Consider the following 26,577-nt stretch of genomic DNA (forward strand, 5'->3'; position numbering starts at 1 on the left):
GTTCCTCATGGGATTAAACTGCTTGGAAGTGGTCTTCATCCTCCAGTTCCGGCGTGCCAGAGCTAGATGTGTCATGGCGCCCAGAAAGATACACACACTATGGCCCAAATGTCAGAGCTCAACTCCAGGAGCTGGCCCAGAGACTGAACTCAGGTGGTCAGACTTGGCCTTTCCCTGCTGAGCTATCCTGCTGCTGCTTCCTTTCAATGCTGGGGCTGAGCACTGGGCTTCACTCGTGTTAAGCAAGTGTTGTAACCACAGTTCATAAGAGATGGGGCGGGATTAGAACCCATGCCAAAAAAGCAAAGATCATCAGTCACCCAGCATGTGCTTCAAATCTGTCTGGGGAGGGAGGCAGGTGAATCCCTGGGGCTCACTGGCCAGTCAGCCTAGCTGAATTGGGTGAGCCGTGGGTCACAGTGCGACCGTGTCAAATAAACAATGGGCCTCCACACGCACATGAATGCGCTGCAACATGCTTAGGTGCATGAGGAAAACACCGTCAGGACAGCTCGGAATCTGAACTCTGCCTACATGGCTTTGGTGAGATTGGATGTTGGGACCAATTGGGTCCTGGCCTTCAGCTGCTCTTCCCTGCTAGAGCCTTCTAATTGAAGTGACTAGAAGCTGCGCTTTGCCTAGAGGATCAGAGGATGGGATTTTCACCTGTTGGCCATTGACGGCTGGGTATTTAAGCCTCCATGGTGCTATTAAAGAAGGGCTTTTGTACCAGCGATTGGAGGTCAGTGTGTCGGTCTTTTTCTGCGTGTTTCCTCAACCTCCAGCCCCTTGTCCGAAGCTTGCGAACTGGGTTCTAGCGCATAGAGCGCAGACAGGGGGGAGGGGGGAAGCAATTGTACATTAGTCCTCTGGCAGCTTTGCTACTGGAATCTTTTGTGTGGGATTGTGTTCATGTGCACGTGCGCCAAGAAGCATGGACACCAACTAATTTGTTGGAAATGCAGAAAGCGGGGCTCCACCCCAAACGGCACTTTTTGAAGCTCTCCAGGTGTCCGGGGGACATCATGCTGGTAGTATAGTATGAGAAGCACCGATCTGTTTTTAATTAGTACACCTACTGTGCGCACTCCATGCAGGACACTGGCCAGAGGCCTTCTGAACGTCTGTACAAACTCCCAATACAAGGTCAGATCCCCATGGCAACCGCTGTGTGGGTGCTGAGGACCAAGTGCCGCTTTTCTCGCTGGAGAAAACAGACCGAGGGCAGGAAATTATCTCCCCAGTTACACAGCCAGCAGGAACGGCTGTGTAACTCCACAGCTTCTCGCGGGGTGAACCAGGAAGGGCTGCAGTTGAACGTCCCGGCTCTCAGTCCTTCGTTCTTATCCTCAGTTTCTCCCCAGAATTTGCTCTATTCTCCAAGCATCCCTCTGCCTCTAAGGACTGCCTTTCCAGTCCTTAGTCTGTAGGCAGGGGCTGTAGGGGTGGGTGGGCCTGCTCCTCACTCCAGGACGCCTGGGTAAAAGGACACACCCAGTACTCCAGGAGTGTGTCATGGAGGCCATCGCCTCTGATAAAAGCCACTTTCCCAGTCAGCTCTGCCTGCTCTGCAGCTCCCGAGACTGAAGCCAGAGGCAGACGAGACAGGCCAGCTGTCCAAACAGGCGCTGTTTGCTCTGCTCTCAGGCCCCTCAGGGGACTAAATGGGTCCAGAAAAATCATCACAGAGCAGAGTTCACTGCTGGCCCAACACAGTCGAATGGCCCCAGCCTAGGTAATGGTATCACTAAACAAGACAAAGAGCCTGGTGGAGGAACAGATCCAGGGCACTGGAAATCCCATGGCAGACCAGGGTAGGACCCAGCCAGCTTTCACACAGCAGGAGAGAGCACCAAGCTAGTCTAAAAAGTTTATTACAAGAGTGTGGTGGGGTAGATGGTACACGAACTTCCAGGTACCTAGTGTGTCCGGTCAGAAACAACACAACACGAGAATCCCTGTCCATCTACTCCTCGGTGCCTCCTCACCTCCCTCCAGACTTAACATCACCTTCAATTTAATGTGTCCCGTGTTATTTGGAGTCTTTAAAGAAATCACTTCCCATCTATGAACTCAGTGCAGACCTTTCTGCCCACGGAAGAGCAGCTGGCATGCGCAGGCACGGCCAGAGAGCGGGTAGAAGAGGGTAACTGTATATAGCTTTTACTGAGTGGAGGTTCTGAGTGTACAGAGCCCACACACATGATCATGGTCCAGGTTGTACAATCCCACACACCCAGCCCCGCTGTGGGCTAAGAGCTGCAGCCTGTCTGACCCACATGGCACGACTCAGTCAGGGAGCGGTCACGCAGTGGAGCACAGGATCCAGGGCAGTGCAAAAGGTCGAGGTGGAGCGTGTGGTGGTTTCAGGACTATCGGACATCGGACCTCAGTGACTTCTTCAGCAGCCACAGCCAAGACTTGGCCAAAAGATCTGAGCAGGAACTAGGGCAAAGAGGAGTGCTGGCGCCGCAGGAACTGTCCTGCTGGTGGGAGGGAGGGCGAGCCACAATCCTACTAGGCATTGTATGAAGAGGATGACACATTGCCACCGTGGCCCGTCCAGTTGGTATGGATAAATTCTCCTGGTTTGGCTAAGAGTTCATAGGTGTGAGCCCCAAAGTAATCCCGCTGAGCCTAGGAAAGGAGTGCAGTTGGTTGGTTAGGTTGACACGTAGCACACAACCCTCAGGAACCAAGTTCAAGGGCACTGCCTGCTCCCACGCTCACCTGGATGAGGTTGGCTGGCAGCACCTCATGTCTGTACCCGTCGTAGAAGGAGAGGGCGGTAGTGAAGCAGGGCATGGGGATGCCTGCTTGCACCCCAGTGCTGACCACCCGCCGCCAGGAGTCCTGAGCACAGAGAGCAGAAGGTCAGTGGCTGGGTTTGCCCAGAAATGCTGAGGCTCCAGGCTGCAGGAGACCCCACCAGCATCAATGCTGCTGAATGAAACAGCCCAGCACCTGGGCCAGTTACGCACCTGGCAGTTGTCAACCGCTGACTTAAAGAAGTCATCTAGCAGCAGGTTCTGAAGCTCGGGGTTTCGTTCAAACGCATCTTTAATTTTCCCCAGGAACACACTGAAATTGTTTGCAAGAAATCAATCTCATGACAGAAGCAGGCTGAAGGCCTGGAAATAACCAGTCACTGCACTCCACAGAGGCACAAAGTCACGGCTCTCCCCCCTAGAGCTAGCAGAGTAACACTGAGAAGCACAGAGCAGCCAATGAGGTGACTCAGCAGGTAAAGGTGTTTGCCACCAAGTCTGACATCTGAAACAGTGGGAAGAGAAAACCAACCCCCACAAATGTCTTCTGACCTCTACACACAACTGTGGGACATGTGCATCACCTGCAAATGCATGGAGAGAGGAAAAGAGAGAGAAAGAGTATGTGCATGTGCTGCTTGCATGCATGCATGTCTGGGTACCAGAAGAGGACATTGTACCCCTTGGGACTGGAGTTACAGATGGTTGTGAGCTACCATTTGGGCGCTGGGAATTGAATCAAGGTCCTCTGGAAGAGCAGCCAGTGCTTGCCCCAACCCCTGTTTTTTTTGTTTTTTTTAATTGAGACAGGGCTTCTCTGTAGCTTTGGTGCCTCAGGAGAGCTGCGATTGAAGGCGTGTGCCACCACCTGGCAGCCAGTGCTCTCTAACTGCTGAGCCATCTCTCCAGCCCCGTAAGAACTACTGAAAAATAATATTTTTTTTCAAGTACAATGAGGTAGAGATAGAAGGATCAGTAGCTCAAAGCCAGTCTAGGCTATGTGAGACCCCTATTAAACAAAAAAGGGAGTGGGCCCCTGGAAACAAGTCCAGGGCCACGACACTTCTCAGAGCTAGCTACTTGCAGCGTGCAGGATAGACAATCCAGCTGGTGAGACTGAGTTGTCCCTCAAGTGTGGACAGGGGATGGGTTCAGTCAAAATTTGTGGGTGCTCAAGACCCTCAAACAGCTTAGTATTAATGGGCCAGTGACATGTCAGCGGGGAAAGGGGCCTACGACCAACCCTAAAGACCCCCAGGTAGCACAGGTGGAAGCGAAGGACTGACGGTGAGCGTAGGCATCGTAATGGGCCTGACCTGTAATGGCAGCACATGAGTTTATGGCGGCAGAACTCTGGGGACCTTTGACACTGGCTAACCAGTGGGGTTTCCAGGGACGGAACAGATTAGATAAGAAGCAGGAAATGCTCAAACCAAAGGCTATGCTGGATCGTAGCAAGATGGAGTCTCAGCTCAAGAACTAATTTTCAGACCCAGAACCCTTGGATGAGGGGCAGCAGGTCCCCTGAGGAAGGACACTGGTGAACTGCCCAAGAGCCTCACTGTTAGCCTTTCTCCAGCCCTTCCCCAGAGGGCCCACGGCCTTTACAAAAAGGTAACTGTGCTGCAGGTCGGGGAGAAGCAACTGCTACTGAACACCGCGTCTGAACTGACATTAATTCTAGGACATCTCAAGAAGCTCTGTGGTCCTCCAGCTAAAGTAGGGGCTTGTGGAGGTCAGATTAATGGTTTTGGCTGAAGTCAGACTCACAGCAGATCCAGTGGGTCCTGAACTCATCCTGTCAATTTCCCCGGTCCCAGAATGCACAATTGGGATAGGTACACTTAGAAGTTGGCAGAATTCCTACAGATTTTGCTGACCTCCACATGTGCCTGGCACCTGTAGCGCCTCCCACATAGAACTAAATGAATGGTGCTTTAAGTTACCTACACATCTGGGCTCTGGTGGCCACGCCTTTAATCCCAGCACCCAGGAGGCAGAGGCAGGTGATTCTCTGTGAGTTCAAGACCAGCCTGGTCTACAAGAGCTAGTTACAGGACAGGCTCCAAAGCTACAAAGAAACCCTGTCTCAAAAAACCAAAAAATCAAAACCAAACCAAACCAAACCAAACCAAAAACAAACAACAACAAAACCCTACACCAGCTCTATATGTTTTGAATCATCTCTAGCTGGCTTACTATGATGCAAATGGTACACAAAACAGGTTCACTGCACTGCCTAGAGAATGATGCTAAGAAAATAGTCTGTAAAAGTTCAGAACATTATCTGGTGCTAGTAGTAGAGCAGGGCCTAACAAGTGTTTTACACGTTTTGTTTCTTTGTTTTTTGAGACAGGGTTTTTCTATGTAGCTATGACTGTAGTGGAACTGTAGCTCAGGCTGACCTTGAACTCAGAGATTCATCTGCATCTGCCTCCAGAGTGCTTGGATTAAAGGCATGCACTACTACCACATCAGACCCCAATTTTCTTTCTTCCTTCCTTCCTTTGATGTGGGAGTGTCATATATTAATCTGTTGATTTCATTGGTTAAGCAATAAAGAAACTGCTAGGCCCATTTGATAGGCCCACCCTTAGGTAGGTGGAGTAAACAGAACAGAATGCCGGGAGGAAAAGGAAGTGAGGTCAGACTCGACAGCTCTCCTCTCCAGAGCAGACGCCTTCAGAGAGACACCATGCTGCCCGCTCCAGGGAAGATGCACGCTATGAAGCTCCGACCCAGGATGGACATAGGCTAGAATCTTCCCGGTAAGCGCACCTAGGGGCGCTACACAGATGATTAGAAATGGGCTAAATTAATATGTGAGAATTAGCCTAGAAGAGGCTAGATAGAAATGGGCCAAAGCAGTGTTTAAATGAATACAGTGTCTGTGTAATTATTTTGGGGCATAAGCTAGCCGGGCAGGGCAGGCGGCTGGGGTGTTTGGGGACGCAGCCCCGCCGCCGCGTCAATATTACTACCTTCCTTCCTTCCTTCCTTCCTTCCTTCCTTCCTTCCTTCCTTCCTTCCTTCCTTCCTTCCTTTTTTCAAGACAGGACTTCTCTACGTAGTCCTGGCTGTTCTGGAACTTGCTCTATAGACCAGGTTGACCAGGAACTCAGAGATCCACCCGCCTTTGCTGTGCTGGGATGAAAGGAGTGAACCACCACTGACCCGCTCATTTTTCCCCCAAATACTTCTGAACTATAATTGTTTTAAGGCACAGAGACCTATCCTAAAGGGGGGGAGGCTGTAACAATGTAACCCACACTGTTGCCAATGTTCAGCTGCAGGATGGCTGTTCCCAGATAGACGGAAATACAAGCACTGCCCAGGCCCTGAGTTCACCTCCACTTACCTTCTGATGATGCAGCCCCCTCTCCACATGAGGGCAATGCCACCATAATTGAGGGTCCAGCCAAACTCAGTGGCTGCCTGTCTGAGCAGCATAAAGCCTTGCGCGTAGGAGATGATCTTGGACGCATAGAGGGCCTAGAAAGCAACACCAGACTGGTTAGTGGAGTAGCCACACCCACCTCCCAGGTTCATTCTCACCTCAGAGGAGACCCCAGAGAGGAAAGGCTGGAAATGAGAACATGGTGGAGGATCTCTATAACCCCCACTGGCTTTCCCTGGTCCACAAAGGCCAAGGCTAGGGGCTGCCCACCTTTCGAATGTCCTCCAGGAATGACTCCTTACTGCCAGCCAGCTGGACCTTCTGGGGGCCCTTGAGCTTCCTGCTGGCCTGAACTCGCTCCTCCTTCAGAGAGGACAAGCAGCGAGCGAAGACAGCTTCTCCTACATAGGAAAGACGGAGTCGGTCAGAGAAGCCCAAGGAAAGGATGTGCACAGCCAAAGGAGAGAAAGATCCAATCAGTCAGAGATCCCCGAGACCAACACCTGGGCTAGGAGCTCTAAACAGTCAATTCCACAACTAAAACTCCAAGTTAGCATCCCAACACAAATGCATCAACCACAAAGACCAACCCAAAATTCCAAGGGAAGTTTCAAGGTGAAATAGAGGCAAGGCAATGATTACATATAATTCACATAATTACTCAATATTAACCCAATAGTAAAATTTCAGTTTCTATTTAAAAGGAATTAATTTTATGAGACTGAACTTCATGAAGTATAAGCTACCTGAAACTTACTATGTGGCAGAGGATGGCCTTGATGCCCTGGTCCTCCTGCCTCTACCTCCAACTGCTGGGATTATAGGGGTGTACCACACCTGACTTAAGAAAAATATTATTTTTTCCCTCAAGACAGGGTTTCTTTTTCTTTTTTTTCTTTTTTTTTGGTTTCAGGCTGGCCTCAAACTCGCAGAGATCCACCTGCTTCTGCCTTCTGAATGCTGGGATTAAAGGTGTGCGCCACCACTGCCCAACTAAGACAGGGTTTTTTTATGTAGCCTTGGCTGTCCTGGAACTAGCTCTAAAGACCAGGCTGGCCTCGAACTCAGAGATCCACCTGTCTCTGCCTCCGGACTGCTGGGATTAAAGACATGCAACACCACTGCCCAGCGAAAACAAGTGCTCTTAATAGCTAGGCTATCTCACCTCACTAGCCCCCAGGCTTAGCTTTGTTTTTTGGTAAGATTTATTTTTAAGGGTATGTATTCCCACATGAGTGAAGTGCCCTCAGAGGCCAGAGGAGTCAGATGGCACTAGAGTTACAGGGGGTTGTACTCAACCTGCTGTGGGTGCCAGGAAGCCAATCGCTGGAAGGGGAGGGTGTGCTCATAACTGCTGACCGTGGCTCCACCTCCCAGGCTGTTTTTATACCCACAACCACTGGTTTCACAACACCTTTCAATACAGAGCATGAAGACATTTAATACTTTCACAAACCACCCTTGTGACAGGCCACTTGCTCAATTTATTGAAGATGAATGAATTTTCTTTTCCTTCAACACAATGGGTTGAACCTCTGGGGCTAACAACTAATTTGGAACTTCAGTGCTGGGGAAAGCGTGCGAGCCACAGCTCAAGAGCAAGGTGAAAAGGCAATGTCTTCCTGCCCTTACCCAACCCGTCCTTCCGTGCAGCATGACTTGACAATTGTGCAACAGCAAGCGTGGCAAACCCTCCTGGCCATACAATAACTTGGACTGAGACTGTGTCCTTTTATTCTTTAGGTAGGAAAGGACCACATCTGGCCAGCATGGTGGGAGGGAACCCAGTCTCTAAAACTGAGGACAACACTGCTACATGTAGTGAGTCAGTGGTGGAGAGATGTTCCCGGCACACAACACTACTGGGATTGGCCAAAATGCAGCCAACTTCCTCCTACCTGTGCAGGGCACGCGCGCGCGCACACACACACACACACACACACACGCGCACACACACACACACACACACACACGCACACGCACATGCACGGCTTCCCTGTCCCGCCCCAAGTGTCTAATACAAGGTGAGCATGACTAAGCAGAAAATAAAGGAAGAAGGAGAAGGAGGGAGAGACAGCCGTGCATCCATATCTGGGAAGGTAAACAGGAAAACGCCCGAGTTATCAGAGAAGAACTGTTCCACCAGGAGCAAAGACTCCTGTGAACACCTGACTCACTCTGGTTATAACCTTGCAGAGGGGCATTTTATCTCTTAAGAAAGAAAGACAAAATTGGCAGAGTGCTTGTCGTACAAGGTCCCCAACACCTGTGTAAAAAAGCTAAGATGTGGCCACACATAACTATGACTGTAGCCCAGGAGTGTCAGAGACCAGTGGTCCCTGTAGCTGGCTGGCCAGTCACTCTAGCCAATCAGGTTCAGGTTCAATGAAGAGATTCTGTCTCAAAAATAAAGGTAAAGAGTGATTGGGAAGTGATGTGGGATGTCCTTCTGTATGTGTGTTGCTTCTATTGGCTAATGAATAAAGCTGGCTCAGCCAATGGTTTAGCACAGCAAAGCCCTATTTTTTTGTATATATGGGTAGAACCTGTAAAATATTAATAAATGTTGACTACATAAACAAAATGTGTTTGTATATGAACTTTTGTTCTGGACCCATTACAGAAATCTTAGCAAAACAAGCCAAAAAAAGCCAGGCATGCCTGCATTCCTCACAGTCAGGAGGCAAGAAGACACGTGTCCAAGGCTAACCTGAGCTCGAGAACCAACTGGACAAAGTCTTTTATGTTACTGACTATACTTAGTCAAATGTTTGTTTGTTCGTTTTGGTTTTTCAAGACAGGGTTTCTCTATGTAGCTTTGGAGCCTGTCCTGGACTCACTCTGTAGACCTGGCTGGCTTCAAACTCACAGATATGCACCTGCCTCTGCCTCCCCGAGTGCTGTCCGGCTTCAGTCAAATGTGAACATATCCAGGTTTAAAAGAGCACAGAAAGGACGGTAACGTCTGTGTTTACCTCGGAGCCCATAAGGAGAGTTCCCCTCGTGCAGAGAGAGGAAAGGCGCACTGACACCTGAGCAGGCCCAAAGACCGTCTCCAGACTGTCCAGAGCAGAGTTCCAGAAGGACACCAGGATCAGAGCAGTGGGACCAAAGGCACAGGTGGTAGATGTGACATTACCAATGAGGGTGACAGGCATGCCGTAGTCCAGTGCTGAGATGGCGGTCCACTTCCCAGTGCCCTTCTGCCCAGCACTGTCCCGGATCTTGGGTAACAGCTCTTTGCCATCAGTGTCCAGGAACTTGAGGATGTTAGCAGTGATTTCAATCAAAAATGAGTCCAGCTCTGTCTTGTTCCATTCCTCAAAGGCCTATACACAGAAGAGAAGGCAGGGTGGGTTGGGTTCTGTGGGCACCCTGGCTCATCGGCCGTATCCTTGCCTCTGAAACTGGTGCACCCACTGCTGAGCAGGCCCTCCTCTTGGTGGCCTGTAGCCTCCTGCTCCTGCCCACTGAGTCACGCTCACCGGGTCAGGCAGCTGTGTTGAGTGTCAGCCTGACGGCTTAATTTCTCACCACTGGAACTGCCCTCCCTCTCCTTGGAGCCAAGCTCCTCACTTCACTTGGGTCTATGCATGCTGTGCCTTCTTGCCCTATCTAAGTCATCTCTGGATGGAACTGGATGTAGCTCAGTGCTGGAACACAAGCTTAGTGAGCATGAGGCCCCGAGTCCCATCCCAGTACCACAAAAATAAAAACAAGAAACAAAATGAAACCTGTCTGTTAAGGCTGGAGAGATGGCTCAGCGGTTAAGGGCAATGGCTGCTCTTCCAGAGGACCCGGGTTCAGTTCCCAGCACCCACACGGCAGTTCACAACTGTCTGTAACTCCAGTTCTGGCACACTCACACAGACATACATACAGACAAAACCAAGTGCCAGGCGGTGGTGGTGCGAGCCTTTAATCCCAGCACTCGGAAGGCAGAGGCAGGTGGATCTCTGTGAGTTCGAGGCCAGCCTGGTCTACAAGAACTAGTTCCAGGACAGGCCCCAGAGCTACATACAGAGAAATCCTGTCTCAAAAAACAAAAACAAAACAAACAAACAAAAAAAAACCCAAAAAAACCCAAAACCAAAAACAACAACAAAAAAAACAAAGCAAAACACCTAATGCACATAAATCTTAAAAAAAAAAAAAAAAAGCTAAAATCCAACCCATCTCAAACCAAAACTCTGTCTGCTAATCCCAGTTTGCTTTTGTCTGTAACAATGACCACCAGTTTTCTGCTTTACACCCACTATTATTGTTTGTCTTCCGGCTCCGGAGCGCAGACTTCAGTTATGGTCATTGCTCCGCGCTCACACAGCCAGCACCTCACACATGCTAGGCTACACTATCTGAGCTCTACCCGGCCCTTCACGGTCTTATACTTAGCGTTTAGAATAGATCTTGCATATAGTAAAGTACTCACTTTGTTGTAGGAATACATTATTAAGTAAATGAATGAAATACAAACACAAATAAAAACTAAGTTAAATGTTTTAGAATGAACAAGGGCAAGCCAGTGAGACAACCAGCTGCCAAGATACATGAGGATCAGAACTGAAGCTCAGTGACAGTCCACGAGGCCTAGTCAATCCCCCACATACATATACACACACACACGCACACACACACACCCTTGTGCACAAGACCCGCAAAGCCAGCAAAATCAGTCAATATTCTAGCAGGCTGCAGTAATTAAGAGACAGTGGGTTATAATAAAGAGAGAGTGAGTGAGCGAGAGAGAGAGAGAGAGAGAGAGAGAAAGAGAGAGAGAGAGAGAGAGAGAGAAACACAAAGGGAGGGTGGGTATGATCAAGATACACTGTATCTGTGTATAAACTGTCAAAGGACAAATGAAAGATTCTGAAAATGACTGGTAAGACATACTTGCCTATGTTGGTAACTAAATATTCATCTAATGATGCTACATTGGGGAAAAAGGTCTCATTTTGACAGATTACCCTGGAATGTCTCCACACAGGATGGAAAGGGGCGGGGCTGGACAGTATGTGGTGAAGTGCAGTGACATGCTATGGTAGGATCCAGATGTGCACACACGAAATGACAGTGAGGGTCTTCAGTATTAGAACATTTTCATAAGAAAATGTGGGGGAGGGCTGGAGAGATGGCTCAGTGGTTAAGAGCATTGCCTGCTCTTCCAAAGGCCCTGAGTTCAATTCCCGGCAACCACATGATGGCTCACAACCACCTGTAATGAGGTCTGGTGCCCTCTTCTGGCCTGCAGACATACACACAGACAGAATATTGTATACATAATAAATAAATAAATATTAAAAAAAAAAAAGAAAGAAAATGTGGGGGAAATGCTTACGCTTCTCCACTGAGATGAACTTAAAATTTTTTAAAGGTTTATTAATATATTTAATTCTTACGTTTGGGTGTTTTGCCTGAGTGTATGCATATATATGCACCACCTGTATGCAAGGCCCACAGAGGTCAAAGAGGACATCAGATACCCTGAACAAGAGTTACTTGGCCCTCCGCCTGGGTTCTGGAAACCCAACCCTTCCAGTGCTCTACTGCTGAGCTCTCTCCCTGGCGCTAGGAGGAACTATCAGGAGTAACTTCCAGAGCTCTAGTCCTAACTTGATCAACAAGGACAGCCACTACCCTCCTCACGGAGCAAAGGTAGGAGTGAGAAAGAGAGTAAGGACTGGGATGGGCTCTGTGACAGAGTCCTTGCCTACCATGCCTAAGGCCAGGCCCTGGGTTCCACAGGGAGGGCCACATACGAGGTGGTGACACACCGTGCTGACAAAGCCTGGCTCACTAAGTGCCGACAATGATTACTGCTCTTGGCTGGATATCACATTTTATGATGCCATTACCACAGCTTCCCTTACATTAGGTTGAGTCCATGTGGGCCACCAGACAGCCAGATAAACAGGAAGGAGGAAGTCTTAATTGTCAGGGGCAAGTTCTCCCTCATCCGGTCAGTGCCTGGGACTCACCTGGGCCATCTCCTCGTGCCGCATGCCCAGAACGTCCTTCATCAGGTGGTAAGCCTCGCAGATCAGCTGCATGTCGCCATACTCGATCCCGTTATGCACCATCTTCACAAAGTGACCAGCCCCCTCGTCTCCCACCTGTCAGGGCAATCAGCAACAAGAGGCCTTCAGAGCAATAGACTATACAAGAGAAGTCTCAGAAGACACAGAAGAAGACTTCATCTCATACAATAGCATGAGAAAACAGCGTTTTTAACAGGAACCCCCCAACATACCTGAGCTCTTTAGTCTGTATTTCCCACTATTAAAAGCAACTCCCTATTCCCCAGCTCCAGCCACAAGTTAAAGTAGCCCTGGTCTTGAAGTTGCCACATTTCTAGCAATTGCTGCTTAAATTACTTGTATCTTTCCTAGACACAAATGTAATGCTGTTGTTCCTCACAGCTGGGGGTAAAGTACCCTTCTAACAAGGTACCATCTTGACCTTTCAAGTCCAGAAATGCATTCCCTTGTGGTCCTGTCACTGGCAAGGTACTGGCTAAGCTGGTAGGATGTCTCCAGTTTATCACGGGGACTTTACGAAGGGCTTTTCAGTCATGTTACTCTGATCAACGCTCTGCTCTCTAGAAAGGCCTCCTCTGAAAACTGTCCAATGGACAGGGAACAAGAACGAGCGCAGCAGAGTCAAGAGCATCACGGCACAGGCTCTGCAGTCCACAGCAGGCGGCTGGGACAGTCTTCCTGGCAGTCACTGCTGTGTCGACACTGTGATGCTTCTATCAGAGGCTTCCTTTTATCGCTGATCTGCCCCTTCCGATTGGGACACTAACTGTGCAATGTGAGGACATCTTACTTCACCCTCCTGTTGCTCCAGCAGTGGATAAACCTACCGTCACCTCCTTTCAGTCTCTACCATTTACTCTTATGGCCTGAACCCAAGCTTTAGCCCACGGCAGTCAACTCTGACTGAGTCAAGACCCACAAGTGCGAGCTGGCTTTTCCTTTTGACTTTTCCTAGAGGGAGTTAAAGGAAGGTACCGTGACTGTACTCTAAAGGTTCTACTCTGCCATCAGAGAAGGAATCCCTTCCACTAAGAAGACCGGAAAGTTTGGACGACTTTTACATCACCTTAGCAGAGGGTGACTAAACTTGGCACTGGCCCCTGGGGAAGGGCAGCCACCAAAGCCGGCAGGTCAGTGGGAGGGTTTCCCTTATGCCCAAGGCTGGGCCCTTAGGTTATCCCTATCTTAATCATACACATTACTAAAATGACCAAGTGGGCATATAAAATAACAGGTATAAAAAGGGAGCTAGGTGTGGTGCACAGGTCTGTAATTCAGGAGACTGATAAGGGGGCACCAAGGGCCCAAGGCCTGCTTGGCTACGCAGTGAGGAGACCCTGAGTGCTGGGGATGGTCAGGTGGTCCAGAGGTGAAGGTGCTCGCTGCCAAGCGGGACGACCTGAGCTTGATTACAGCACCCACACGGTGGAAGGAGAGAACAGACTTCTATAAACTGTCCTCTGACGTCCACATGTAGCCTCAAGTTCTCCCGTGCATATATATCAGACAGGTACAACTCAAAGTCAGACAGACAAAGAAAATGGAGGGGGAAAAGGAAGAAAAGGGAAAAAGAAAGGAAAATTAAAGGAAAGGAAAAGAGGAAGAAAATCTGGTGAGAGCATCGAGATTGTCGAGGGCAACTGGGGATTTCTCAGACAAGTCCTCCTGCAGTGACCTGTCCCAGGTCACACCATCAGCGAACAAAGACTCTCACAGGCAACTCTTGCCGCCGAGGCTGATGTGCTTTCCCATACATGGCACTGGCTGAAGCCACAGTGGGATAGTTATTTTCCAAACAGGAGGGAAAGTGCCTATGACCAGATTCCTCAGATCCTCACGGCCTGAGACACCAGCGTGACACGGCAGCAGGCCCGCTCTAACCCCAGCGTTCTCTGTAACGACCCCTGCTCCCCGGCTCCTATTTATGAAGCCCTCCTGTTAGGAGGACTGAGGATCAGCTCTTAACACAGTAGCATCCAGGCCCTGAAGGGCTTGTTAGGGCACAGCACCATCAGACAGGCAGGGATGTGCTTCTGGCACCAGCGGGGCAGTGACTTAGATGGAAGCTTAGAGCGGAGAGCTAAGCACTGGGACCACGGTGGTCTTTCTCCAGCCGTGCGGTTGGTCAGAGGGGAGCCCAGAACTTGCCCAGTCACAGCAGGGTTCTCCAGTTCCTACTTTTGCAGCGATGGCTTGGAAGATCGTCTTGATGTGGGGCCTGTGGAAAGGGGAAGTACAGTTTAGCCAACAAGAGAAGGCCGAGCTTTGGGGTCAGTGCTCAAGGGCACTGCTCTGAGAGTAATGGATGTGCTCAGCTTCCCAGAGAAACCCCAGTCCCCACTGCTGACAGGTGTGGACTCCACACCCCGTGTGTGGGCCTTAGAGAGGAGGCCACAGAACAACCGAGTCAACACAGAGGAACAGACAAGGCGGAAGCACCACGGAAGCACCAGAAGAAGGCAAGGGACGTGGCGCAGTGGTAAAGTGCACATCTAACATGCACGAAGCCTTGGGTTCCGATTCAGAATCTTGCTACCCTAACCCCCACAAAGCAGCAGAAGACTCTTCTGTCACTTTATCAGAACAAGCCAAGACTCCAACCCAAGCCATACAAGATCATCCTCAAAGACACCCTCCCCAGTGATGTCTGCTACAGGATCAGAGAGCATGCAGGGCCATGGACTGCGGTACAGGAAGAGACGCTCCTCTGGATCAGAGAGCATGTAGGGCCATGGACTGCGGTACAGGGAGAGACGCTCCTCTCTGGAGCAGAGAGCATGCAGGGCCATGGACTGTGCGGTACAGGGAGAGACGCTCCTCTGGATCAGAGAGCATGCAGGGCCATGGACTGCGGTACAGGAAGAGATGCTCCTCTCTGGAGCAAAAGCAGCTCTCCATTTCACCCCGCCCTCACTCTTGGCTCACAGGAACCCCAAGACCTTCTCACTATGCTGCCCTCTACCAAAGAAAAGGGCATCCTCTCAAATTTTTTGGTACAGACCCTCAAGCCCGACACCTGCAAAGTCAACGCTTGGGACTGGGCTAAGGTATAGCTGTCTCTATGCCAGTGACCTATCTGACAGGAAAAGTACGAGGAAAGCAAGCATGCACATGACGTAAGAACAAACTGTCCAGACGACAAAGCTGTGCCCATGCACAGTTCTAACCCCCGTCTCCACAGATCAAGCACAGAACTGTCTCCCCGTCCTGTTCACACCAGGCCGGGCCTGCACGGAAATGCACCTGGTGCTGATGGTACTCACCAGGCCTCTTTGTTTCCTCCTGGCATTAGGGAGGGCCCGTACCGAGCCCCTTCCTCACCACCACTGACTCCACTCCCCACAAACAGGATCCCCTTAGCCTTGAGGTCCCGGCATCGTCTCTAAAAGAGAGAAAAGCAATTTTAGTGTTTTCTCACAAAAATAAATTCTTTTTGATGAATGAGGTGGAAGGCCAATACAGAGAGCTCAAGTTTGCTAGTAAATGACCTAAGGGAATAGGAGCAGCCAAGCATTCGAGAGTCTAGACACCCAGTCTGGAGGGCTGAGCTTTAAAACAGTAATGGAGTCCTGGAAGTCACTCGGGAGGCTACAAACACAGGAGGATTACAGGATTACAGGCCCTGTAAAAAACTTAAAAGAAAAACCTGATTTTTGAGAAACCTACACCACCCCCTGTGGGAGTGTCATATATCAATCTGTTGATTTCATTGGCTAAGCAATAAAGAAACTGCTAGGCCCATTGGATAGGCCCACCCTTAGGTGGGTGGAGTAAACAGAACAGAACACTGGGAGGAAGAGGAAGTGAGGTCAGACTCCACAGCTCTGCTCTCCGGAGCAGACACTTCAGAGAGAGATGCCATGCTACCTGCTCCAGGGAAGACGCACACCATGCCCCAGCTCCGACCCAGGATGGACTTAGGCTAGAATCTTCCCGGTAAGCGCACCTAGGGGCGCTACACAGATGATTAGAAATGGGCCAGAGCAGTGTTTAAAAGAATACAGTGTCCGTGTAATTATTTGGGGCATAAGCTAGCCGGGCAGGGCAGGCGGCTGGGGTGTTTGGGGACGCAGCCCTGCCGCCGCCCCATATTACTACAACCCCCAAGGGGGCTCCCATCTTAAAGGAACAGACCGTCCAGGGTAAAATGCAGGGAAGGTGTAGTGGGGGACCCACTCGTGTCACACTTTAGACACGAGACTCGCCTGAGGTCAAAGGGCAGCGCTCCTCAGCCATGCCACACTGTGGCATGCTACGCATTATAGAAGGCAGAGATTATGCAGAAAAGCTCTCAGCCTGTTGTATCTAAGCCATCGTCTCTTGAGTCACACACACACACACACACACACACACACACACACACACACACGCACGCACGCAGCAAAGGCTGAGATCTAGCCCACCAGCACCGATCCCCAAAGGATCACGAAACAGTTCTCTCTGCTGTCACGTTTACAATGTAACGTTTCTTTCTAGAACGTTCTCAAGACCCGAAAGAATTTGGACTGAAGAACACTTACTGTTGTATCCCGGTATTCAGAATTTCCTCCATCAATGATGATATCACCAGTGTCCAACAATGGCACCTGTAACCAAATACTAGCTTAGGGTGGACCAAAGACAGAAATAAAACATACCTAGAACACTAAAAACAAGAATGTATCCCAAAGAAACAGCAGGAAGGCATTCACTATGTATACTCCAAAAATCTCTGCCTCTAACAGCAGCTTTAACTTGGAAGCTACTAACCCAGTCAGACCCTCCACAACATATTCTCTCTCTCTCCCCTTCTCTCCTTGATGGGATCTCACTGTGCAGCCCTGGGTGGCCTCACTCACAGAGATCCACCCACCTCGCTTTTGGAGCACTGGGATTAGAGGCGAGCGTCTCCGAGCCCGGCCAGCTTATGCTTTACCTCCCAGTCTCCCCTGCCACAGCTCCGCTTGAGAGCGCTTCAGTACTTTCCTACGTTGAAGAAAACTCAACCAGCTTTCAGCCCCCGTTTGGGAGGAACGGCGGGCAGTTGGCACCTTGCTGTACAGGGAGCTTTGTCCGTTATCACAGCGCTCTTCCTACCTAAGCCACCTATTTAGACAGCAGCGAACTGGTTAGATTTTCTCTCTTGGAGACAAACCCAATGGCAGTACTCTTCCGTAGACACACACGGAAGCCCTTCCCTCTGCAATCACGTGGTTTCTAGCAGCACTCCTGCAGCAGGTACCTTTCTTCTCCAGGAGCTATTGCACAATTATTTCTGAGGACCTAAATCATTTTTCTACGTGTTTTCTTTCATTCATAAGCATATTTCTTCTCTCTACAAAGATATTCTTGCTAAAGCCAAGGTACAAAGGTGTTAAAAAAAGCAACGATCTATGAATACCGAAGTGCGGGGAACCTCATGTCTAAACAAAACCCATTTTGGCCACTATGGTTTACTAGTGAGTAGCACTAAATATTCATAAATGTTTGTCAACACTGCAAGACACCAGAGATGGGGATACATACATCTCAGTGTGAGAGTGGGCTCAGAAGGTGGAAGGCCTTGGGTTCTACTTCTCAGGACCAAAACAGAAACAGTAACACAGACAGGTATGATAGATGGTGCCTATTAATCCTAGCACTAAGTAGGCCGGGGCAGGAGGATTGTCAAGATCCAGGCCAGCTAGATGGCTCAGTGGGTAAAAACACCTGCCGAATAAGCCTGATGACTTAAGCTTGATCCCAGGAACCAAAGCAAAAGTGGAACAGGAATCCGAGCGGCGGTGGCAAACACCTTTAATCCCAGCATTCAGGAGGCAAAGGCAGGAGTTTGAGGTCAGCCTGGTCTACAGGCCAGCCAGGTCAACACAGAGGAAACCATATCTCTATACACCCCATAAAAAAAAGTGGAAGAAGAAAACTGACTCCAAAAGTTGTCCTGACCTCTACTTGCAAGCCCGCCTCACAATAATAATAATAATACATTAAATAAATACAACCTTGGTCCAGTGAGAAGGCTCAGCAGGTAATGGGACCTCCCATCAAGTCAGACAACCCACGTTCTTTCCAGAAACCACACGGGGGAAGTAGAGAACCAACCCCCACAAACTGTCCTCTGACTTCTATATCCAAGTATGTCATGCTTACACCCCCACAAATACTAAATGAATGTAAAAAAAAAACAGAGCTGGAGAGAGAGCTTAAGATCACTGACTGCTGTCACCAAGGACCGGGGATTGATTTCCAGCATCAACATGGTAGGTCACAACTGCCTATTAACTCCAATTCCGAGGGATCTGATGCCCTCTTCTGGCCTCCTCAGGAACTTGACGAATGTGTGCAGTTACACATGCAGGCATATACACACATATAAAATAAAATGAAAATAAAGTCTTTTTGGAAAAGAATGGAAGAATTCCTATTGAGCAAGTGCCAGACTGAAACATTTAAGCGATCATTTCCTCAGAACTGATTAGTTCCTATCCAGAAACTGAAAATAAAAACATCTCTGAAGTAAGACATTAGAAGGAGGAACAGACACAAGCTCTGAGGTGCTAGCAGAGCTTTGCGCAGAGCTGGCCTTACCAGTTTCTCGATGAAATCGTCGACAGCTTGCCCGGCCTTCACGAGAAGTACGATCCGGCGCGGCTTCTTCAGCTTGGAGACCATCTCCTTCAAGGACTTTGCACCGACCACTTTGGTTCCCTTCGCCTCATTGGCTAAGAAGTCATCAACCTTGGAGACCGTCCTATTGAAAGCACAGACCTGGAGGACAAAAGGCCCACTTAGAGGATCCTGGACACACGTGACCTTTGGGTGGTGGGTCCAGAATAACAAAATGGTTATTTGGTCTGAGGTCTAAAGAGAGCTGGTCTGCCTTCTCTTTTTCCTAAGTGCCAGCGGATCCCTGCAGTTAGGTCTCGGCAGGACGAAACACAGAAGGGAGGCAAAGGCCAGCCACCACTTGTTGCTTATCAGGTTGAGCTTGTCACTACGGCCTGGTCTTTTGTCCCTGGTCATCCTGGCCTCTAAACCATGTTACTATTTAGGAAGAACACCCAGAGCCCACAGGCAGGAGGATCCTGTAGCTCCTGCTACTCGGCTGGCTAAGATGAGGATTCCTTGAGCCCTGAAGCCGAGACTCCAGTGTGGCAACACCGTGAGACGTTGTCCACAGGGAAAAAGAAATCCCGTTTTCCTTTGCCAAGTCTCGCTAGTCAACTGAGCTACAGTGCTCTATCTCCCTTTACGTCAGCGACTCTCAACCTTCCTAACGCTGTGAACCTTTACTACAGTTCCTTATGTTGTGGTGACCCCAACCAGAACATTATTGTGGTTGTTTTCATAACTACTTCATGACTGTAACTTTGCTACTCCTATGAATGGAAATGTAATTGTTTTTAGAGCTAGAGGGTGGTCAATGGGGTCGCGACCCACAGGTCGAGAAGCACTGTTCTATAGTCACCTCTCTCTAAAGAGGCTCCTTCTTCAACTACACGAACAGCACAATTAGAGCAGGACTTCTTTTACAAACGCGACTGAGCAACAACAGGGCTCACTGAGTGAGAGGCGCTCTCCAGTCGCCTTGAGATCTGCAAAAAATGCGTCAGTGCTCACCCCGGGAAGGCAACGTGCGCCCACCACTTACCACAAATCCATGGTCATTCATGTTCAGGATTAAGTTCTGGCCCATGACAGCCAGTCCAATCAGTGCAATGTCAGCCCTGAAAGGCCGGAAAAAGAACAAAGAAAGGACGTTGGTGCCACTTGGTCGCTTTTAACAGGACAGGTAGCTCGTCTGCACAAGCATGGCAAGCACCTGGGACCGCCCGCACCCTGCACCCCGCTGCTCCATGGGCCTCCGAGTTCCTTCTTATGGGTGCCCCGGCCATCACCCCTGCACGCCCGGCCCGCAGAAGGGGCGTGGGCCGTCCCCCACCCACTGCAGCCTGCCTTCCCCGCGAGCCCGTTGCAGCCGCGAGCTCCCACGCAGGGGAGGCCGGGCTGGTGCAGCCCACGGCGGGGACCCCGAGGTGCAGGAGTGCGGGCTGCGCAGGGAGGGCCAGGCGACCCCCGGGGCCGCGGCGCGCAGGGAGACAACCAGGCAGAGTCCCGCCAACACCACGCTCAGCCCCGGAAGTGTCCCGGGCCTGGCTGCGCGTGCCGGTCACTCACTGGGCCATGGCGGCGGCGGTCAGAGCTGGGGCGACAAGGAAGGATCACGAAGAACTGAGCGCTCCGAGGCAAGTGCGGGACGTCCGGCTCCAGGAGCCTCAGGAGGCTCACCACGACATCGGCCAATCGGAAGGCAGGGGCGGGGCGATGCCCCACGCTATTGGCTCGCACCGGCGCCTGTTATACCACCTGAGGGCAAACGGGCCCGCCCACCCCCGGGGCCGGATGTGTAGAGCGCCGAGCAGTCGATAGCACCGGAGAGTCCGAGGCGAGTTCCCGGGCATTGCGTAAGTGATCCACTCGGCCGCACGCTGCCTTCCCCCAGCGCCGGGGCTCGCGTGTGCACAAAGAGAAGACCCTGGGCTTGGTGCAGCCCGAAGGATGTAATTCCCTTAGACCACACTTAACAATTGACCAAGCCCACTGGCGCGCTTGGTCCCTCCGCACGGAGGCAGGAATCCAGTCTGATCCTCCTGTGGAGCTCAGTGTGGTCAGCGTGCACCATTTTTGCAGGCCCAGGGACAGAGGCACAGACTGGAGCGAGATGGTCAGCGGGAAAGGCGACAAGAGGGTGGAAAGAGAACCAAGTCCACGAAGTTGGCTTCTGACCTCCCCTGGCAGCAGTGGCTCGTGTGCCCACACGCACGGAAAGGAGAGGAGTGGAGGAGAGGCTCGAGGGGTTTTGTTTTTGTTTTTAGTTATTGTTTTATTTTTATCTGTAGGGGTTTTGCCTGCATGTATGTCTCTGCACTTCGTGCGTGCCTGGTGCTCAGGCAAGTCAGAAGAGGGTTTGGGATTTCCTGCAACTGGACTGACAGACAGTTGTTACCCACCACGGGGAACTCGGACCTGGGTCCTTTGGAAGAGGAGCCTGTGGTTTTGTTACTGTTGTTTGATTTGTTTGTTTTGGGCTTTTTTGTTTGTTTTTCGAGACAGGGTTTCCCTATGGTGTAACTCTGGCTGTCCTGGAACTCGCTCTGCTTAGACCAGGCTGGCTTTGAACTCAGAGATCTGCCTGCTTCTTCCTTCCGAGTTCTGGGATTAAAGGCGTGGGCCACCACCGCCTGACTAGCCTGTGTTTTTTGATCTAGACTGAGAGGTCATGGCTTATCGTTCAGTTGGGAGAGTGCTTCCCTGCCAGGTGTAAAGGCCTGAGGTCTATCCTCAGCATCAAGTGTAGTGGACAGCCGTTATCCCAGCAGCGGGGCGGGGTTCATCGCCGCTTTCCTGTCTGTCCATGTAGGAGCACTGGGGTTCCAGTCCTGCCCAGGCTCTGGCTTTACATGGGTCCCGGGGATCCGAGCCCAGGCCTTCATGCCTGCTTAACAAAGGCTTCACAAGGCTGGGCTTTCTTTTGCAGTTGGGAGGCTGAGGCAGGAGGACCGCTGGGAGTCTGAAGCCACCCCAGGCTACAAAGTGAGAATAAAAATAAAGTCCAAGGGGGCTGGAGAGATGGCTCAGTGGTTAAGAGCATTGCCTGCTCTTCCAAAGGTCCTGAGTTCAATTCCCAGCAACCACATGGTGGCTCACAACCATCTGTAAAGAGGTCTGGCGCCCTCTTCTGGCCTTCACGCATACAGACAGAATATTGTATACATAATAAATAAATTTATTTTTTAAAAAAAATAAAAAAATAAAGTCCAAGCACCAACACCATAGAGATTTTAAAAGCCTGGAGACGAGGGCTATGACTGAGACCCTGTGTCAAAAGCCTGGAGACCAGGGCTGTGACTGAGACCCTGTCTCAGACAAGCAAAACAACCAAACATTAAAGCAGAAACTTGGCTTTATTTTTTGGCCCTCAGGGCCTTCCACAAGCTAGACAATAGGTTGACTATAAGAACAGAGAACATGCTGCAGCAGCTCCCATCTCCCATATGGTACTGCCTTGGTGCCCGCCCCCTCTTGGAAATAACAGACTGACCAGCTCCCAGTGGGGCAAACTTGACTGTGTTGCTGCTTACAGGGGGCTAGAGAAACGGGAACAGCAGTCACCTGCCAGAGACACAGAAACAGACAGAAAGACATGGAGGGGCAGGCAGGGCAGATGTGGCTCAGTTGGTAGAGTGTGTGCCTGGCATGTACTGAGCCCTGGGTGCAATCCTTATCACTACATCACACCAGCACTGGTGAGATGCTTGTGTGGGTAAACTTTTTTTATTTAGGTTTTTCAAGACAGGATTTCTCTGTGTAACAGCCCTGGCTGTCCTGGAACTCACTGTGTAGACCAGGGGGACCTCGAACTCAGAGATCTACCTGCCTCTAACTCCCAAGTGCTGGGATTAAAGGTGTGCTTTTTGGTTGTTTGTTTTGAGATGAGTAAAAGCTCATGATTTTATTGTTGGCTCAGAACTGGATCACTTGGCCCTTTCTCATCTTACTGCCTCCTAGTTGAGACACTTGAATCTCTTACTAGCCAGCACTCTCTAGATCTGCAGTTGGGCTCAGCACCCTCCAGTCTCAGCATGGTCTTCTTTAGCTTTTTTGTGGAAATCACCTTTGTCTTCCCACCATAGTCTGTAGTCTGTTTCCTGTGTCATGCTGCTCTCCCTGGTCACACCGAGAACCCTTGCCCTTCTTGTCCTGTGTCACTTTGTGCCAGTTTCTTGCAGAATGCTCAGAGGGTCTTATGGACATGTTAGCGGGAACAATATCAGCACCAAAAGAAAGTCAGTTACTAAGGGTTTTTTTTGTTTTTTTGAGATAGGGTTTCTCTGTATAGCTTTGGAGGCTGTCTTGGGACTTGTTTTGTAGACCAGGCTGGCCTCAAATTCAGTGATCTGCCTGCCTCTGCCTCCTGAGTGCTAGGTTAAAGGCGTGTACCACCACCTGGCTCAGTTACTATTTTTTTTAAAAGATTTATTTATTTATTATGTATACAACATTCATTCCATGTGTGCCTGCAGGCCAAAAGAGGGCACCAGATCTCATAGATGGCTGTGAGCCACCATGTGGTTGCTGGGAATTGAACCTGGGTCCTCTGGAAGAGTAGTCAGGTCTCTTAGCCACTGAGCCATCTCTCCAGCCCTAGTTACTAGTTTTTTCTTTTTTTTTAAATTTTTTAAAAATATTTATTTATTATGTATACAATATTCTGTCTGTGTGTATGCCTGCAGGCCAGAAGAGGGCACCAGACCCCATTACAGATGGTTGTGAGTCACCATGTGGTTGCTGGGAATTGAACTAAGGACCTTTGGAAGAGCAGGCAATGCTCTTAACCTCTGAGCCCTCCCTCCAAGCCCCAGTTACTAGTTTTTTAAGGCAGCATCTTACTGTGTAGCTCAGGCTAGCCTCAAATTTGCAATCGTCAATTCCACCTCCTGGGATTGCAAGCTTGTGCCACAACACCCAGCTCTAAGGCCGTCCTCTTAAGACCAATGGAAAGGAGTCGGACCTGGACCACCAGAGAGGAGCTGGGTCGGCTGCCTTTCTCTACAGGATCAGAACACTTCGCCATTACTCCTGTACTGGATACCACAGGCATTTCTCTCTCACAGACTGGATTATAGCAAGTAAGGACCAATCCAGTTCAGAAATCCTAGGAGCAGGCCTCACAGAGGTCAAAAGAATGAGGGAGTTTTGCATAACCCAGTGATGGGTACAAAGCCCTGGGTTCAGTCTCCCGCACTGCCAACGCACATACACACAAAGACAAAGGAGTCAAGTCCATAAACACCTTGCAGAGCTGGTTGTGGTGGCAGAGGCAGGAGGATTGCTGAAAGTTCAAGGTCAGCCTAAGCTACAAAGTGAGTTCCATGCCAATTGGGACTACGTAGTGAGACTGTGTTAAAAAAAAACAAAACTCAGTCTCTCAGTGGAGCAGTGGTGGCGCAAGCCTTTAATCCCAGCACTCTGGGGCAGAGGCAGGCTGATCTCTGAGTTCAAGGCCAGCCTGGTTTATAAGTGCTAGTTCTAGGACAGGCTCCAAAGCAACACAGAGAAAACCTTATCTCGAAAAAAAAAAATTCAACCTCTCCAACTGGAGAGATGGCTCAGTGGTTGAGAGAGCTGACTACTCTTCCAGAGGACCCAGGTTCAATTCCCAGCACCCACATGACAGCTCACATCTGTCTTTAACTCCAAGATCTGACATCAGGCAGGCAAAACACCTATACATGTAAGTACAAATAAATTTTTTAAGATAGGAAAAAAAAATTCTTCATTTTGTGTGAGGTGCTCAGGGAATTGAAGTCAGCCAACAGTTGGTGGAACTGAACTTTAACCCCAGGCCCAGCTGGGACCAAGCCCTGGACTCTTTTAACAGGATCATGTCTACTGACAAGCCAGTTTTACAAGTTGTAAGTAGACATGATCCTGTTAAAAAAAAAAAAAAACTCTGGCTCCATCTGTGTATTAGAGAGTTTAGTTGACTTCAAATGGAGGCCTGCATTGAATTTCTCAACACAAAGTTTGGGAGAACAGCCATTTGGCGGAAGCATGGCTCTTTTAAGAGCACCGTGGTGGCAGGCACACCTCTCAACTCCGTGGCAACTTCTTCCTCCTTCTGTGGGCTTACTTCCAACAGTAGTTCATCATCACAGTTTGTCGCAGGAATGGATTGATTGCTCTTGTCTGAGATTTAACAAGGGAGGAATTATGCTGAGTCAATGTGACTAAACATCTGGACTTCCTAAGTCACCATTAGATAGACATTATGCACACATAGTGATCAAATCGCTGTTTTTCTTAGTTTACTGCTGTTAAACCCTTACTTGGATTGTCCAGTTTTATGTTAAGGTAGTGAGGAGAACATTCCTGCTGCCTGGGATTGTTGGGAAATGGTAGCAGAGTGGCAGATAGGAGAGATGAGACCAAGGCCAGTGGCCCTGGAGACACTGGTCACACTGACAGTGATGCTTAAAACTTCAAACAACTTTTTGGCTTGCCCTAATCACCTACATCAAGAAAGGTCAAAAACAATGGGCAGTGGTGGCACACACCTTTAGTTCCCGCACTTGGGAGACAGAGGCAGACGGATCTCTGTGAGTTCGAGGCCAGCCTGGTCTACAGAGCTAGTTCCAGGGGAGGCTCCAAAGCTACAGAGAAACAAAACAGAAAAGAAAAAGGTCAGAAACAGCCAGCCCTCTGCAGGCGGTGGCAGGAGCGCTGAAGGCGAAGCTAGCATGAATGGCAGAGATCGTCCAAAAAAAAAAGGTTGGGAATACAGCTTTGGGGTAGAGCATTTGCCTAGCAAATAAGGACAAGGCCCTGGGTTAAATGCCTAAAACCTCAAAACAAAACTCCACAACTGCCAAAACCCTTACTCCCTTGTAGCAATTAATCCTCCCAGGGCGGAGCCCTTTGTTTGACTTACGTAAGAGGGTGTGCCAGCAATGACTTAGTTGGTACAGACTTGAACATTTCAGCTCTGCTCTAAACTTGCTGTATCATTGTAACTGAGCTTGAATGGTTGGAGGCAGGATAGGGAGAAAGCAGTTCACACACATACACACGCACGCATGCACGCATGTACACACACACGGATATGAATCTCTAAGCCAGAAGGCTGAGCTTGTGACGGTACTCAGGGTTCTGCAGGGGCAAGGTAGTTACAAAGGGAGGTTGTGAAATCTCCTCCAGTGAAAAGCAGAAGGTTAAGAGAAAACTGGGCTGGGCTGTAGCTGAGTTGGTCAAGTGTTTCCTGGGCAGGCTTGAGGGCCTGAGTACCAGCCAAGTAATCCCAGTGCTTCCTGGCCAGTCAGCCTAGCCAACTATGAGAGGCCCTGCCTCAAATCAATCAATGAATCAATAGGGAAAAAGTACCTGAGAAATGACTCAGGAATGCATATACATACCAAAATCAATTTTAAAAAGGCCTGAAAACTATAGAAATAACACCAGAAAGTGCAGTTCCGTGACACTGCCTGGAGAGAGACAAGGCCGAAGTGAGGTAACCACGTCTGTGAAAAATAACCCTGGCACTCAGAAGGTAGATGAAGGAGGGTCAGAAGTTCAAGGTCAGCCTTGAGCTGAAGAGTTGGAGTGGTAGTTAAGAACACTTACTGCTCTCCCAGAGGATCTGGGAATATTCTAGAACCCACAAGAAGGCTCAAGACCCCAATCCCAGGGGATCTCTTGCTCTTTTCTGGCACTTGGGAGGTGAGGATCTGGAGTTCAAGGCCCTCTTTAACTATGTAGCAAGCTCAAGGCCAGCCTTGGGCTACAGGAAACCGTGTTTCAAAACTAACAAAGAGCTGCTCCAAACCCTCAACCCCACAGCTAC

The 26,577-nt window shown here is 49.8% G+C and overlaps 1 protein-coding gene across 1 annotated transcript; it reads right to left on the minus strand.

Annotated features, from left to right (window-relative positions):
* Positions 1–1,858: 1,858 nt before the first annotated feature.
* Pgd (phosphogluconate dehydrogenase) lies at positions 1,859–20,500 on the minus strand. The gene is made up of 13 exons (XM_075946237.1): positions 20,355–20,500; positions 19,828–19,903; positions 18,765–18,944; positions 16,721–16,786; positions 15,464–15,582; positions 14,349–14,418; positions 12,141–12,275; positions 9,305–9,494; positions 6,436–6,566; positions 6,127–6,260; positions 2,982–3,081; positions 2,731–2,853; positions 1,859–2,637 (listed from the first exon to the last, which is right to left on the minus strand). Exons 1-13 carry the CDS (start codon positions 20,360–20,362, stop codon positions 2,518–2,520), a joined length of 1,452 nt encoding a protein of 483 aa, XP_075802352.1. The 5' UTR covers positions 20,363–20,500; the 3' UTR covers positions 1,859–2,517.
* Positions 20,501–26,577: the final 6,077 nt, after the last annotated feature.

Source organism: Microtus pennsylvanicus, chromosome 13, assembly GCF_037038515.1.
Source record: "Microtus pennsylvanicus isolate mMicPen1 chromosome 13, mMicPen1.hap1, whole genome shotgun sequence".
NCBI lineage: Eukaryota > Metazoa > Chordata > Mammalia > Rodentia > Cricetidae > Microtus > Microtus pennsylvanicus.